The sequence below is a fragment of the Rana temporaria genome, chromosome 4 (genome assembly GCF_905171775.1).
Source record: "Rana temporaria chromosome 4, aRanTem1.1, whole genome shotgun sequence".
NCBI lineage: Eukaryota > Metazoa > Chordata > Amphibia > Anura > Ranidae > Rana > Rana temporaria.
The window spans coordinates 39,940,956-39,958,708 of NC_053492.1; the positions used below are offsets into that span (position 1 = coordinate 39,940,956).

Genomic DNA, 17,753 nt, shown 5'->3' on the forward strand with positions numbered 1-17,753 from the left:
GAAAGACATTTACCGGCACTTCCTGGTTCACACTGTGATCAGCTGTGATTGGTCACAGCTGATCACATGGTAAGGAGCCTCCGTCAGAGGAGATGCGGTGTGTCAGAGTGATGTCATATGACACCCAGTCAGGATAACTGAACCACTGCCTGGCCATCATTCTGCTATAGGCTGGGCGGGAAGTGGTTAAACATAGATCTTAATAGGGTACAGACTGTCATGGTAAACAAGCTGCTATCAGAGAATGTATTGTGGTAAAAAAAAGTGTAGACTTTAGAATAGCTTTAAAGTAGTTGTAAAAGCTCAAGGTCTTCAACTTTCCTCCATAAACCTTCTGTGTGTAGCAGCCCCCCCAGCCCCCTTAATAGTTGCCTGAGCCTCATCTCAATCCAGCAATGTGCACAAGTGTGCCATTGGCTCCCGCTACTGTTAATCACAGCCAGTGAACCAATGAGGAGAGAGAGAGCGGGGCTGAGCCACACTTTTTGAATGGACACAGAGAGCAGCAGCTCGGGAGCGAGCCTGATTGGGTGCCCCCATAGAAAGCTGCTTGCTATAGGGGTACTCGGCAGGAGGGAGGGTCCAGAAGCACTGGTGGGGAACCCAAGAGGAGAAGAGGGCTGCTCTGTGCAAAACCATTGCACAGAGCAGGAAAGTATGACATGTTTGTTATTTAAAAAAAAAGAATACATGTTTCTTTGAAGATAAAACTGAAGGTCCTTTGAGATATGCTATTTATGTATATCTATGCTGTAACAGGAATGCTGACTAAACATTCCATGGTTTTGTGTAAACTATAACCTGCATGCTTTACCTTTAGTCCACAAGCATGGCTAATGACTCACTTTATTTTGATACCTTTTATTCTACCTTTCCTCTAATGACTGTGAGCGTCTCACCTTTTCCCTATTACAGTTACATAATACTTCTGCTCAGGAAGATAAACCTTCAGACTATAACCCACAGACAGAGGATGGGATAACATTTAGAGAACGCTATTATCAGATTGTTTTTATAGGTTTACCTTTAATACTAGTATTTTTCTTAGTTTTTTTATACCAAATGTATTTCCTCATGCATTCTATTTTCTGTGTATTTCTGTAAATATGCAAGTATACTATATGGTTAATGTAATGTATACTAATGGTAATGGCCCAGATTCAAGTAGCAATTGCGCCTGTGTTACCATAGGTTACACAGCGCAATTGCTTACTTGCCCCGGCGTTCCGAATGCTCCTGATTCAGGAACATCGTAACGCCGACTGCAGCCTAAAATCTGCGTGGCATAAGGCTCTTATGCCACGCATATCTAGGCTGCATTCTTGCGATGACCGCTAGGGGGCGTTCCCATTGTGGTCAGCGTTTAGTATGCAAATTGCATACTAACACTGATTCACAATGTTACGCGAGCCCTGCGTATGCAATTTACGTCGTTTCCGTACGGCGTGTTTAGCGTAAGGCTGCCCCTTCTAATAGCAGGGGCAGCCAATGCTAAAGTATACCCGTCGTTCCCGCGTTGCGACGTTCGAATTTTACGTAATTTGCGTATGTGATTCGTGAATGGCGCTGGACGCCATTCACGTTCACTTTGAAGCAAATGACGTCCTTGCGACGTCATTTGCCGCAATGCACGTCGGGAAAGTTTCCCGACGGAGCATGCGCTCTACGCGGGAGCGCGCCTAATTTAAATGATTCCCGCCCCCTACGGGATCATTTACATTAGGCGCCCTTACGCAGGGCAAGTTTACACAGCGCACACGCAATTTACGGAGCTACTGCTCCGTGAATCGGGGGTAGCGCAGTAAATTTGCGGGGGCGCAGGGCAAAAACGCTGCCCTGCGCCTCCGTAACTAAGGGGCAAATCTACCTGAATCCGGGCCAGTGAGTAACACTACCTGTGATTAGAGTTGCCATTAAAAAATTCCCCACTACAGTTCTCAGATCAGCAGATGACCTTGATCAAGAGCACCTAAGTTGGCTGATCAGAACCCCCCCCCCCCCAGCACTGCCACTGATCCCACCCCCCACCAGCACTGCCACTCATACCATTTCCCCCACCCCCCATCAAGGAGTAAGAGAAGGAATACAAATAGATAATACATAGAAAGGAGATGAAAAGAGGGGGAATAACAAAGAAAAAGGGAGAGAAAGAACAAGAAAGACGGCTGGAGAGAGGGATGGGGAAAAAAAAGAAATTAGGATAGGTAGAGATAGAACGAAAAGAAAGGAGAACAAAATAGAGTGGTGCATCCTAAAATGTACCATAATGCCCTGTACACACGAGCAGACTTTCCGTCGGAAAAAAGTTGGATGGTTTTTCCGACGGAATTCCGCTCAAGCTTGGCTTGCATACACACGGTCACACACAAGTTCTCTCAACTTCCGAGCGTTAAACGTACAACACTACAACGAGGCGAGAAAAATAAGTTCAATGCTTCCGAGCATGCGTCGAATTGTTTCCCAGCATGCGTGTTTTTTCACCGTCGGAATTGCATACAGACGAATGGATTTTCCGATAGGAATTTTTTTTCAGTCTGAAAAATTGAGAACCTGCTCTCAAACTTTTGCTATCGAAAATTCCGCCAGCAAAAGTCTGATGGAGCATACACACGGTCCGAATTTCCAATGAAAATCTCACTCACTTACTTTTGCAGGTGGAAATTCCGCTTGTGTGTACAGGGCATAAGGGTTTTAATACTGTATGAGTGGAAGGGACTCAGAGAGCGCTAAATGTCTGTGGGTTAGGGGTGCAAATTACTTGTCTTGCCTTGGGTGCTGACAACCCACGCTACGAAAATAATTTTACTGTTGGGGGTCCCCACAACTTGGCAAATTTTATCAAGGGGTCCCGACACTAGAAAGGTTGAGAACCACCTGCATAGAGGATCGAACAGCCTTTTTACAAAATGCAGAAGGTTAACCCCTTAGGTTCCACGGTGAGTATAACAAGCATGCTTTACTGCATATACAGACGTGTTTTACTGTTGTGGGTCTATAGAATGCATTAAGGTGAAAAACCTTGACGGTTTACAACTCCTTTAAATACTTTCCAAGTGTTTAGCTATTATTCCACCTAACAATAAATAGCTCATGTGAAATCTCTGCTTTTGAACTGTGCTATGCTATATCACAGGTAACAGGTAGGTAAAAGGTGATTCCGATTTCCTGGTTGAGTTTGTGCTTAGAAAGCTATAGGTGTATTCCAATGGCTGGATGAGTTAACTAGACATACAATGGTATGAAAAATTGTAACAATGGAGTTAAAGTGCAACTGTCCTTACGCCAATTTTACTAGGCTTGGGTGTATGGTGGGTAAACACCTGGTGTTATACTTATAACCCTGATTATTAGTAATAGAAAATATAAAAAAATTGCTTTGGCGTCAATAATTAAAGTAACGCTAGAGGTAGAACCTGCTGGAGCAAATAAGACCATTCTCTACATATGTTAGGGCCAGATTCAGGTACAATTACGTTACGCTGCGGCGGCGTAACGTATCCCATTTACGTTACACCGCCGCAGGTTTACAGCGTAAGTGCCTGATTCACAAAGCTCTTACCTGTAAACTTGCGACGGTGTAACGTAAATCCGCTCGGCGCAAGCCCGCCTAATTCAAATGGGGCGGGCACCATTTAAATTAGGCGCGTTCCCGCCCCGAACGTACTGCGCATGCTCCGTCCGTCAAATTAACCGACGTGCATTGCGCTAAATGACGTCGCAAGGACGTCATTGGTTTCGACGTTAACGTAAATGGCGTCCAGCGCCATTCACGGACAACTTACGCAAACGACGTGAATTTTAAAATTTTGACGCGGGAACGACGGCCATACTTAACATGGGTTACACCACCTAGAGGGCAGCCTTAGTTTTACATGGCGTATCTCGACGGAAACAACGTAAATTTAGAGCGACGGGTAAAGCGTACGTTCGTGAATCGCCATAACTAGTCATTTGCATATTCTACGCCGACCGCAATGGAATCGCCACTTAGCGGCCGGCCTAGAATTGCATCCTTAGGGGGTAATCCACAAAAGGGATACGCCGGCGTATCTACTGATACGCCGTCGTATCCCTGTTTCTATCTATGGAACTGATCCACAGAATCAGTTTACCATAGATAGGCAGAAGATCCGACATGTGTAATTGAATTACACTGTCGGATCTTAAGGATGCAATTCTAGGCCGGCCGCTAGGTGGCGAGGCCATTGTGGCCGGCCTAGAATATGCAAATGAACACTTACGGCGATCCACGAATGTTCCGACGGGCCCGTCGCGCTAAACCTAAGTTGTTTACGTTGAGTTACGCCGCGTAAAAATAGGGCTGAGTCCTATTTGACTAAGCCCTATTAAGTATGGCCGTTGTTCCCGCGTCGAAATTTTCAACTCTACGTCGTTTGCGTAAGACGTTCGTGAATGGCGCTGGACGCCATTTACGTTAACGTCTAAGCAAATGACGTCGGAGCGACGTCAGTTAGCGCAATGCACGTCGGGGTAAGTTACCCGACGGAGCATGCGCAGTACGTCCGGCGCGGGAGCGCGCCTAATTTAAATGGGAATCGCCCATTTGTATTAGGAACGCCTTGCGCCGGACGGAGTTAAGTTACACCGCCGCAAATTTCCAGGTAAGTGCTTTGTGGATCGGCACCTAACTTGGGAGATTTGCGGCAGTGTAACTTAACTCTGAAAAGTTAAGTTGCGCTTGGCGGCTGTGGATCTGGCCCTAAGATCCGACGGTGTAAGTCAATTATACCTGTCGGATCTTAGGGCTATCTATGCGTAACTGATTCTATGAATCAGCCGCATAGTTACGACGGGCGGATCACAGAGATACGACTCTCTGTGAATCTGGCCCTTTGTTTTTTGCCTTCCTCTGGATTAGCAGGCAATTCTGGATATAAGATTCTGTATATGTATTTTTTTCTATTTATTCTATATTTTTTTATATTGGTTGAACAAGACATGGACTCTTTTTTTCAATTTGACTAATTGTGTAACCAGGTAAAACTTTTTTGCCTTTGGGATAGAATAAGATTAAGATAAAAAACCTTGTGCCTTTACAACCCCTTTAAGATTTGCTATTTTGCCCTGTTACAGTAGTTTTCCCATTACAGTATAAATCTACATAAACATTCCATGGTTCCAAGTAAACTATAACCTGCATGCTTTACCTTTAGTCCACAAACATGGTTCATGACTCACTTTATTTTGTTACTTTTTATTCTACCTTTCCTCTAATGACTGTGAGCGTCTCACCTTTTCCCTATTACAGTTACATAATCCTTCTGCTCAGGAAGATAAACAGACTATAACCCATAGACAGAGGATGGGATAACATTTATAGAACACTATTGTCAGATTGTTTTATAGGTTTACCTTTTATACTAGTATTTTCTTTTATTTTTTATTTTTTTATACAAAATGTATTTCCTCATGCAGTCTATTTTCTGTGTATTTCTTTAAATTTGCAAGTATACTATATGGTTAATGATGTGTGTGCACCAGACTATAACAGCTACAGTATGTGGCCAAAAAAGAGACCCTAAAATAAAATATCTATAATATCCTTGAAATAGGAGAACATGATATCATACCACATTTTATATCTAATGTTACAGACATTCCTTTAAATTATTAAGTTCAGGTGTTTCAGTGAAAGGTACCTTTCTTCTAGTGACTGTGAGCGTCTCACCTTTTCCCCTCTTACAGTTACATAATCCTTCTGCTCAGAAAGATAAACCTACCAATTATAACCTGTATACAAACAGTGAGATGACATTAAGGCCCGTACACACGACCAAACATGTATGCTGAAACTGGTCCGCGGGCCAGTTTCAGCATACATGTTCGGTCGTGTGTGGGCGCGAGCGGGCCGAATTCCAGCAAACATTTGCCCGCCGGGCTTTTCCCAGCGGGCAAATATTCCTGGACGTGTTTTAAAACCGTCCGCTGGAATCCTGCCCGCTCGGACATGTACGGTCGTCAGTACAGACCTACCGTACATGTCCGAGTGCCCGCCGTCCCTCGCATGCGTCGAATGACTTTGATGCATGCGTGGAAGCCTTTAAATGGCAGGCCCGCCCACGTCTCCGCGTCATCGTCGCGGCGACGACGCGGACACGCCCCGCGTAGTGTTTACGCGCGGACTTCTGTACGATGGTTAGTACAACCATCGTACAGAAGCCCTCTGGCAGGCATGTACGGTGAAAGCGGTCCGACGGACCGGTTTCACCGTACATGTTTGCTCGTGTGTACCGGGCCTTAGAGAATACTATTGTCAGGTGTTTTTTTCATGCTGTGTGATGCCTAGTACACATGATCGGTGTTCCCGTTGGGAAAACTGCTGTGTTTTCCTTTGGCCGGGAAAACCGACCGTGTGTATGCTCCTTAACAGTTTTCCCAACAGGAAAACTGCAGTTTAAAAAATGAGAACATGTATTATTTTTTCTCGCCGCAGATCGCAGTGTTTTTCCCCGCAGTTTTCCTATGGGAAACACTGCGAGGGAGCATTCCCATCGGCCGGTTTTCCCGACCAAAGCTCTCCTGGCAGTTTTCCTGTCGATAAAACCGGCCATGTGTATAGGGGAAAAGGGACCGAGCCGGTTCTCAGTTTTCCCGGCAGTCTTTTGACTGTCGGGAAAACCGATCGTGTGTACTAGACATTTTTTTATTTTTATTCCCTTTGTATTGTATTTTCTGTACATTTGGAAGTATACTACATGGATAACAATGTATGTTCACCAGACCATCACACATACTATGTGACCAAAAAAAAGGGACCCTGGAATAAAAATATCTATAATGACACTGTTACGGAAACCCCTTCAAATTATTATGTTCAGATATTTGCAGCAAAGGGTTCTGTTTAGGGATGAGCCGAACACCCCCCTGTTCGGTTCGCACCAGAACTTGCGAACACACCAAACGTTTGTGTGAACTTTAGAACCCTATTAACCCTATTAACCCTTAGGGGGTAATCCACAAAAGGGATACGCCGTATCCCTGTTTCTATCTATGGAACTGATCCACAGAATCAGTTTACCATAGATAGGCAGAAGATCCGACATGTGTAATTGAATTACACTGTCGGATCTTAAGGATGCAATTCTAGGCCGGCCGCTAGGTGGCGAGGCCATTGCGGCCGGCCTAGAATATTCAAATGAACACTTACGGCGATCCACGAACGTTCCGACGGGCCCGTCGCGCTAAATCTACGTTGTTTACGTTGAGTTACGCCGCGTAAAAATAGGGCTGAGTCCTATTTGACTAAGCCCTATTAAGTATGGCCGTTGTTCCCGCGTCGAAATTTTCAACTCTACGTCGTTTGCGTAAGACGTTCGTGAATGGCGCTGGACGCCATTTACGTTAACGTCTAAGCAAATGACGTCGGAGCGACGTCAGTTAGCGCAATGCACGTCGGGTAAGTTACCCGACGGAGCATGCGCAGTACGTCCGGCGCGGGAGCGCGCCTAATTTAAATGGGAATCGCCCATTTGTATTAGGAACGCCTTGCGCCGGACGGAGTTAAGTTACACCGCCGCAAATTTCCAGGTAAGTGCTTTGTGGATCGGCACCTAACTTGGGAGATTTGTGGCAGTGTAACTTAACTCTGAAAAGTTAAGTTGCGCTCGGCGGCTGTGGATCTGGCCCTAAGATCCGACGGTGTAAGTCAATTATACCTGTCGGATCTTAGGGCTATCTATGCGTAACTGATTCTATGAATCAGCCGCATAGTTACGACGGGCGGATCACAGAGATACGATGGCGTATCAGGAGATACGCCGTCGTATCTCTTTTGTGAATCTGGCCCTTTGTTTTTTGCCTTCCTCTGGATTAGCAGGCAATTCTGGATATAAGATTCTGTATATGTATTTTTTTCTATTTATTCTATATTTTTTTATATTGGTTGAACAAGATGGACTCTTTTTTCAATTTGACTAACTGTGTAACCAGGTAAAACTTTTTTGCCTTTGGGATAGAATAAGATTAAGATAAAAAACCTTGTGCCTTTACAACCCCTTTAAGATTTGCTATTTTGCCCTGTTACAGTAGTTTTCCCATTACAGTATAAATCTACATAAACATTCCATGGTTCCAAGTAAACTATAACCTGCATGCTTTACCTTTAGTCCACAAACATGGTTCATGACTCACTTTATTTTGTTACTTTTTATTCTACCTTTCCTCTAATGACTGTGAGCGTCTCACCTTTTCCCTATTACAGTTACATAATCCTTCTGCTCAGGAAGATAAACAGACTATAACCCATAGACAGAGGATGGGATAACATTTATAGAACACTATTGTCAGATTGTTTTATAGGTTTACCTATAATACTAGTATTTTCTTTTATTTTTTTATTTTTTTATACAAAATGTATTTCCTCATGCATTCTATTTTCTGTGTATTTCTGTAAATTTGCAAGTATACTATATGGTTAATGATGTGTGTGCACCAGACTATAACAGCTACAGTATGTGGCCAAAAAAGAGACTCTGAAATAAAATATCTATAATATTCTTGAAATAGGAGAACATGATATCATACCACATTTTATATCTAATGTTACAGACATTCCTTAAATTATTAAGTTCAGGTATTTCAGTGAAAGGTACCTTTCTTCTAGTGACTGTGAGCGTCTCACCTTTTCCCCTCCTACAGTTACATAATCCTTCTGCTCAGAAAGATAAACCTACCAATTATAACCCGTATACAAACAGTGAGATGACATTTAGAGAATACTATTGTCAGGTGTTTTTTTTCATGCTGTGTGATGCCTAGTACACACGATCGGTTTTCCCGTCGGGAAAACTGCCGTGTTTTCCTTTGGCCGGGAAAACCGACCGTGTGTATGCTCCTTAACAGTTTTCCCAACAGGAAAACTGCGGTTTAAAAAATGAGAACATGTATTCTTTTTTCTCGCCGCAGATCGCAGTGTTTTTCCCCACAGTTTTCCTATGGGAAACACTGCGAGGGAGCATTCCCATCGGCCGGTTTTCCCGACCAAAGCTCTCCTGGCAGTTTTCCTGTCGATAAAACCGGCCATGTGTATAGGGGAAAAGGGACCGAGCCGGTTCTCAGTTTTCCCGGCAGTCTTTTGACTGTCGGGAAAACCGATCGTGTGTACTAGACATTTTTTTATTTTTATTCCCTTTGTATTGTATTTTCTGTACCTTTGGAAGTATACTACATGGATAACAATGTATGTTCACCAGACCATCACACATACTATGTGACCAAAAAAAAGGGACCCTGGAATAAAATATCTATAATGACACTGTTACGGAAACCCCTTCAAATTATTATGTTCAGATATTTGCAGCAAAGGGTTCTGTTTAGGGATGAGCCGAACACCCCCCTGTTCGGTTCGCACCAGAACTTGCGAACACACCAAACGTTTGTGTGAACTTTAGAACCCTATTAAAGTCTATGGGACTCGAACGTTTGAAATCTGAAGTGCTATTTTTAAAGGCTAATATGCAAGTTATTGTCCTAAAAAGTGTTTGGGGACCTGGGTCCTGCCCCAGGGGACATGTATCAATGCAAAAAAAAGTTTTAAAAACGGCTGTTTTTTCGGGAGCAGTGAATTTAATAATGCTAAAAGTGAAACAATAAAAGTGAAATATTCCTTTAAATTTCGTACCTAGGGGGGGTGTAAAGTTAGCATGTGAAATAGCGCATGTTTCCCGTACTTAGAACCATCTCTGCACAAAGTGTAATTTCTAAAAGAAAAAAAGACATTTAAAACTGACTTGCGGCTATAATGAATTGTCGGCTCTGGCAATCCAGAGCGAATTCATTCATAAAAAAAAAAAAAAATAGCGTGGGGGTCCCCCCAAATTTAATTACCAGGCCCTACAGGTCTGGAATGGATATTAAGGAGAACCCCACCGTCAATTTAAAAAAAAAATTACATGGGGTTCCCCCCAAATATCCATTCCAGACCCTTCAGGTCTGGTGTGGATTTTAATGGGAACTCCACCCCAAATTGAAAAAAAAAATGGCGTGGAGTTCCCCCAAAAATCCACACCAGACCCCTTATCCGAGCACGTTAACCTGGCCGGCCGCAGAAAAGAGGGGGGGCAGAGTGCGCCCCCCCTTCTCCTGAATCGTACCAGGCCACATGCCCTCAACATGGGGAGGATGTCCCCATGTTGATGGGGACAAGGGCCTCATCCCCACAACACTTGCCCGGTGGTTGTGGGGGTCTGCGGGCGGGGGGCTTATCAGAATCTGGAAGACCCCTTTAACAAAGTGGACCCCCAGATCCTGCCCCACCTATGTGAATTGGTAATATATATATATATATATATATATATATATATATATATATATATATATATATATATATATATATATATATATATATATGTCTATACACACACACAAATAACACATAAATCTGTCACTCATTGAAAAAAGTTTGGACACTTCTGTTTTAGACATTTGTGCATTTTCAAACAGTTTAGGGAAGAGCCTTGTCTGTACCAGAATTAATGTGTCCCATACACATAACCATTTGTATATAGACATTGAAGGACGAGTTTGGTGTGGTGGAATTCAAAAGTCCTGATTAAAATCCTTGGGATGACTTTAAATATTGTAAGTCCTCTTGTCCAATATTAACATCTGACCTCACAAATGATCGATGGGGTCTTGACTCTTTTGAACAGGTGCAAATTACAACAGGCAAGCTATAAACACTTCTGGAAAGCCTTTGGCAGAAGTATGGAGGTAGTTACAGATACAAGGAAGGGGTCATGATAATGCCCATGGTTTAGAAATGGGTTGTTCAACTTTTGGCCATATATTGTATACAATCAAGCTGCACACCCACACCTAGACACCTTTGTGTTGTAAGCTCCTACTCTAATCTGTGGGAGTATGGTAGACCCCTTCTCCTACAAACCAATAATTTCACAATAAATAAATTGAGAGCAGGCTTACGCGGGTTTTCAACAATCTTCATGCTGTCTCCATTTGTTTTAATAGTCCGGACATTCATTATGCTTAGCATTATGTCTGCTCTTTCAGAGCGTGTATAATGTAACTTGTATTTTTAAATTATAAATAATAATAATAATAATAATAATAATAATAATAATAATGTATTAGTATTATTATTTATTTTTCCATGAGTTTTTATTGGAGTAAAGGAAACGTATATAACAAAATATGGTGAGCATATACTGAAATATTGGGTAGTGCTACACTATTTGTTTTTTATTTTGTTTTGCATGAGTATTCTTACTTGAACCTTGGAGTACTTCATAAATTTCTTTCATTCCAGATCTGGGAAGTAACTCAGTGTGAAAATGTACCTGTGTGTTGGAGCTTCCTGTAATAAAAAAAATGGTCAATGTTGCTCTCTCTCTCCTTGTGCAGGGTTATTGGTCTTGTCTCCACCCCACCTGTAGTTTTCTGCTGGCTGCCCTCTGCACAGTGAACACGTTACTGCTAATTTTACAGATTAATATCTGGGTATGAAAATGCATTTGGTGCACATTTGTTGATGATAATAGGGGGTTCATGGAAAAAAAAAAATTAAAAGCCAGCAGCTACACATACTGCAGCTGCTGGCTTTTAATTAATAGAGACTTACCTGTCCTGGTGTCCCTCGATGTCGGCACCGCAGCTGATGTTTCCATTCAGCTGTCGGGTGCTTCCGTCGCCATTGCGGGTAAGGGAACCCGGCAGTGTAGCCTTTGGGCTTCACGCCGGGAACCCTACTGCGCATGTGCAAGGCCCGCACCTCTCTCCTCTTAGCCCGGCGGCCAGGGGAGGAGGAGGAGGGAATCCCGCGGTGACGTCACGGCCACGGACAGATTTTCAGAAGTGGGGAAGGATACCTTTTATATCCTGTCCCCCCCCTCGAAAGTTGCCAATTGTGGCACCTGAGGGGGGGAGGAATCCGATGAGCGAAAGTTCCACTTTAGGGTGGAACGCCGCCTTAAGATACATATATACTTAAAGTATAACTAAAGCCAAAACTTTTTTTTTTTTCGTTTTGGATGGAGTGGAGAGGGATTAGAACACTTGTCAGTTTTTATTGCTGCCTGTGCCCCCATCTCTATTTTTCCTGTTTACCATTATCATTAAAACGTGAAAGAAATTACCCAAATTTTGGGTAGTCCCCAAAAAAGAAATAGATGGGAAATCTTCCAATGATGACACTAGTTCTGGTGACTTGGGGGTCCCCAAAGAATTCCCTTAATTTGCAGGGATGTCCTCTCACTTCCTGTTTGGTTTTGGGATGGGAAGTGAAGGGAAATCTGACAGGGGTTATAACCCTCCCCATCTCTATCCAAAAAGAGAAAGTTTTGCCTATAGTTCTACTTTAAGTGAGAATGTTTGTCCCTGGGGTTCACATTTAAGTTCACCAATCCCGGATGAACCGGCCGACATCTCCTTAGTGGGTAGCCCGGTTGGCTTCCTTCTATCCAACTCAAGACTGATGGTATATAATAGCCAAGTAGGAGAATGTGTCCACTCATACTGTTTAGCATGGGTGGAGGAATCTGTTTAATTGTTTTCGTTGAGCAAGCTGGCTGGTAAAAAAATAAAATAAATAACAGTGTTATGCCCTGGACACACGAGTGGAATTTCCGTCTGAAAAAAGTTACATGGTTTTTCTGACGAAATTCCGCTCAAGCTTGGCTTGCATACACACGGTCATACAAAAGTTCTCTGAACTTTCGAGCATTAAGAACGCAGTGGCGTACAACACTACGACGAGGCGAGAAAAAGAAGTTCAATGCTTCCGAGCATGCATTATTTATTCCCCGTCGGAATTCCATGCAGATGAACAGATTTTCGGATAGAAAAATTGAGAACCAGCTCTCAAACTTTTGCTGGCAGAAATTCCGACAGCAAAAGTCTGATTGAGCATACACACGGTCGGAATTTCCAATGAAAAGCTCACATCAGACTTGTGCTGGTTGAAATTCCACTTGTGTGTATGGGGCATAAGGCTAGCTTTACTAGCAGGAGACGAAAAGGAGATATAAAGAATCCACTTGGAATTACTGGGACTTGTAATTCCACAATGGTTATGTTCTATTTGAACACTGCGATTGCTGGGACTTATGGCGCTATCATACAGGAGTCTAATTGTTGCTAGAGTAAGTGGCGCCTCTGGATTCAGATTTTTTTAATAGTTGAAACTTTCTTGTATTTGACCTGTTCATTCTGCTTCCTTGTGCCCTCAAACTCCATTAATGCAAATAGAGCACGTTGAGTCCTGTGTGCCCTCCTGTGCCCAACTGTATTAATCTCTTACACTCTGCAAATGTCAGGATCAATATGATCAATTTTCATACACTTTGTAACAATAGATTCCTAATAGGAAGAAGCAACACTTGCAGCTGCAAGCTCTCTGCTCCAAACTCCCCCTTTTCCTCCTTTCCTTTTCCTCTGTATACTTCTATTCATAAACAAGAACACTTTGCTGTGTGTGACATTCTGTAGAAGGATGAACGCATTTACTGTATGACATACAAGGATATCCCATCCCTGGCCCCCCACCTCTACATACCTCTCTTTGCAGCAGAACACCCAAACTTCTGGAGCAGTGCCATACTCACATATGACTATCCTGGCTGTGATCCTTCTTTATTTTATACTCAGAGGAGAAACAAGCACAACTCCCCCTCCTCAATATATATATATATATATATTAGTGCTGTGCGTTAAACGCGATATTAACGGCGTTAACGCAAACCCATGTTAACGCCGTCAATATTTTTATCGCGCGATTAACGCTCGGGGTGGACGTGCAGAGTGTGCAGCGGCGCGGCTTACCTTCTCGCTGGATTCACAGGCAAGTTACTCACCTTGTCCCTGGATCCAGCGATGCCACCCCGCTGTGTGATCGAGCGGGTCCTCCTCGCTCGATTCACAGTGTCTGTGTGCCGCCGATCTCCGTTCCCTGCGACGTTACGACGCACGGGAGCGGAGAACGGCGCCAAATTCAAAAAAGTAAACAAACACAATACACACAGTATACTGTAATCTTAACCGGTAAATATATATATATATATATATATATATATATATATATATATATATATATATATATATATATACAGTGTATATATATATATATATATATATATATATATATATATATATATATATATATATATATACAGTATATATATATATATATATATATATATATATATATATATATATGTATGTATACAGTATATATACTTGAATTACATGTATGTTTGGTCTTTGAGCATTCCAATTCGTATGCTCAATGTATTTTGGGAAGGTATTGTCTCACTTCCTCTGTACAATCTCAAATAAAGATGCAATGTAAAAAATAAAATAAAATAAAAAGAAGTGAAGTGCTATTTCTTTTTAAAACAATGCAATGTTTATTAAATCACTATGCATTTCAGAGCAGAATACATTTAGGTGCGGGAGATTGCACAGAGTTCATGAGGGAACGGGGTGTTTGTAAACCCTGGGTCAGGGGTAAGGTTTAGTACAGCTCCTGGAGGGGCCTGGAAAGTAAAGTGTTGTAGCAGTTTTGTAAAAAAGAGGAACAACTCCATCTTCGCCAATGTTTCCCCAGCACAGATTCTTTTTCCTAGGGAAAAAAATATCTGGTTAATTTGAATCAACCATAAAGGAGTATCTGTTTAAAATATGTACTGTAATTGGGTGGATGTATATGGGATTTTACCTAACATTTAGGCTGGGTTCACACCTATGCGAATGGGGTGTGGATTTCCCTGCATCCCATTCACATAGCAGGAGAATGTGATTGGCTCGCTATGGAGCCGGGTCACATATCTCCGCAGCAGGTCCGGTGTGATTTGATGAAAACACGTGTAGCGCCTGGCTATTTTCATAGCTGGTGCTGCGGTAAATTTAGAGGGATGTCAGAGAGTTATTTGCCTTTGACTGTGTTTATTTGGCTAAATTTAGGGCCTCTGTTCCAGCTTTGGCTGTACTGTGTGTGTGTATACTGTCATTGTCTGGGGAGTTGGTCCCACCCCAGACCGGCAGGTGGCAGCAGTAGAGTCAGGGTAGTGTGGATATTTCTCCTCGGCAGCCAATCAGGAGGGTTGATCGCCTCACTGTGCATGCTGTGGAGGGGCATTTAGGGGGCAAATTCCATTTGTTCGGGTCGTCTTCCCCGCCAACCGCCTGGGCAGTCGTCCCACCACCCCATGTGTGGCCATCCTGGCCGGGGTGTGAGTTTCAGTGTTCCTGGCTCCGGGACCATGTTGGTCCGGAACACATAATCTACCTTGTAGGCTCAATGTGTAGACTGAGTCTGCAGCTGCAGAGTTGTCCTGTGCTGTCCGTCCCGAGGGAGGAAGCCGACCGATGGAGAACCTGTCTGGGAAATACCGAGTACAAGGCTGGTATCTCAAGAGAGGCCTATACTGCTTCATCGAAGGACACTTTGTTTCTGAGAGGCTGGACAATGGTCGCCTATTAGTCCCGAGAATACTAAAAGCTGTTCAAGGGAGATCTGGGTGCTTAATCCAGTGTTGAGAAGGATTTTGGACCAAGAATATCTCCACCTTTGGGAAGGTCTGTGGCAGAGACTTTGCTAAAGTTCCGAGTGACACTCTGGCTGCTAGTCCGGTGAGAGCAGCCTATCCAGATGCACTATATCCACTCTGGCTAGAGTGGCGACGCAAGTTGTTGTTGGAAGCTGGACTGTTTCCAAAAACCCAATTGTATGCCTGAATCCATTACCTACCACTTCTTCTATCTTCTCACCTACTACTACCTTTACCATTTTTAACCCATTGGGTAATAAAGCACAGAAAACGATACCTACAGTATGGACATTGACTTTCTTACAGCTCTCATCAAATACCCTAGACAGCGGAGAAAATAGAGGTAACGTGCCACCTACATCAAACCAGCAGCTCCTTTGGGGGTAGTGCTACACACGTGTGCCTTTTTTGGTCCATTTCAGGTCTGAATTCAGCCCCAAATTTGCACTGAAACGGTGAACCAGCACGCACCGGACCCCTGCTGTGCTACGGATTTGGCGATGGTGTGAACCCAGCCTCAATCATTGTTTGCCTTTGGCTGTGTCCAGTGCAGACTTAAAGTGAAGTTCAACCCAAAAAAAAATATGCCATTAATGTGCTTGAAATAATAAATAAAAAAAAACATTTGGATATTATTATTTTTTTACTCACCTCTAAATAGCTGTTGCTATGTGGTCCCTCGAAATCTGCCTCCTTCATCACCTTGGTTCCTGTCGTCACTCCCGTCTTCGCCTCCGCTCGCTACTGCTCCTGGGACATGTGTGTTATCATTTCCCAGAAGTCAGTGGGCTTCCCCGAGGCTTAGAATTGGCGCAGCGGTAAGGTGAGAATGCGCGTGGGCGAGAATGGGGAGGGACGGGCAGTGCATGATGGTCTTCTTAGCATAGAACTTGAATGAACAATCAGGATTTAGCACCTTGATCTAATTGAAAGGGACTTTAAAATCATTGAAAAGTGTTAAGATAGATCTTAACCCTAACATCTAAGGCCCCATACACACGATAGAATCCATCCGCTGAAAAATCCCAGCGAATGGGTTTCAGCGGATAGATCCTATGGTGTGTACACTCCAGCGGATCTTTTTCCGCTGATATTTTTCCCCTGGGATGGATTCCAGCAGATCGAATATTTGCTGACATGCTAAACAAATCTATCCGCTGGAATCCATCCCAACGGATGGATCCGCTGGTCTGTATAGACTCACCGGATCCATCCGTCCGAAGGGATCCCCCGCATGCGTCGTAATGATTCGACGCATGCGTGGAATTCCTTATATGACAGCGTTGCGCACTTCGCCGCGTCATAATCGCGGCGACGGTGCGACACGTCATCGCCAGAGGATTGCAGCGCAGATTTCCATGCGATGGTGAGTACACTCCATCGCATAGAAATCCGCGGAAATCCTCGAGAGGATTTATCCGTGGAAACGGTCCGCTGGACAACAGATGTTTCCTTTAGTAAAATCACCATATACAGTACATGTGTCCATCAGATACTATAGTAGTGCATAACATGTTTAGTATCTGAAGTTTACCTATAAACTTTTTAAAACATCAAAATGTTTTATGCAAATATGAGTATTACCAATAGCGAATGGAATAAATGCATCATTCTTCTTAAAATTGCCTTTAGAATCAAGAAAATGTTCTGGGTAGAACTCGTTTGGTTTTTCAAAGTATAACTCATCTCTCAGTGAAGTGTAGAGCACTGGAATTACTGTGGTTCCCTGCAGGAAAAAAAGTTACCAACCAGTTAGCATTTAACAAATAAATGGATGAAGAAATACAACCTCCTCAGCTAAAAATTATTCTATGAGCAGGGCAACAAATGCGGGAGCCTAATAGTGGGAAGGGTGCAAATGAAAAAAGCCTCAACGATGGTCTACCACATTAGAGACTCTCTAGGCACTACTCATTCTAAAGCCGCGTACACACGGTCGGAATTTCCGACAACAAATGTTCAATGGGAGCTTTTTGTCGGAGTTCCATCGGACTTTTGCTGTAGGAGTTTCCGACAGCAAAAATTTGAGAGCTGTTTCTCAAATTTTCCGACAACAAAATCCATTCCCGTAAATTCCGATCGTGTGTGGACAATTTCGACGCACAAAATTCAACACATGCTCTGAATAGGATTGAGCGAACCCGAACCCCAATAATTTGCTGAAAGTTCGGGTTCGGAGTTCGGCTATGTAAACCGGCTTTGCGGCTATAATGAATTGTCGGCTTTGCG

The 17,753-nt window shown here is 43.2% G+C and overlaps 1 protein-coding gene across 3 annotated transcripts in view; it reads right to left on the bottom strand.

Annotated features, from left to right (window-relative positions):
* Positions 1-14,357: 14,357 nt before the first annotated feature.
* Positions 14,358-17,753, bottom strand: part of LOC120936153 (cytochrome P450 2K4-like) — a 48,561-nt gene continuing 45,165 nt past the window's right edge. For all 3 annotated transcript variants that reach the window (XM_040348302.1, XM_040348300.1, XM_040348301.1), the window contains exons 9-10: positions 17,109-17,250; positions 14,358-14,596 (exon numbers count right to left, since the gene is read on the bottom strand). In XM_040348302.1, coding sequence (XP_040204236.1) covers positions 14,418-14,596; positions 17,109-17,250 — 321 coding nt within the window. In that variant the 3' untranslated portion in view covers positions 14,358-14,417. The remainder of the gene's footprint in view (positions 14,597-17,108; positions 17,251-17,753) is intronic.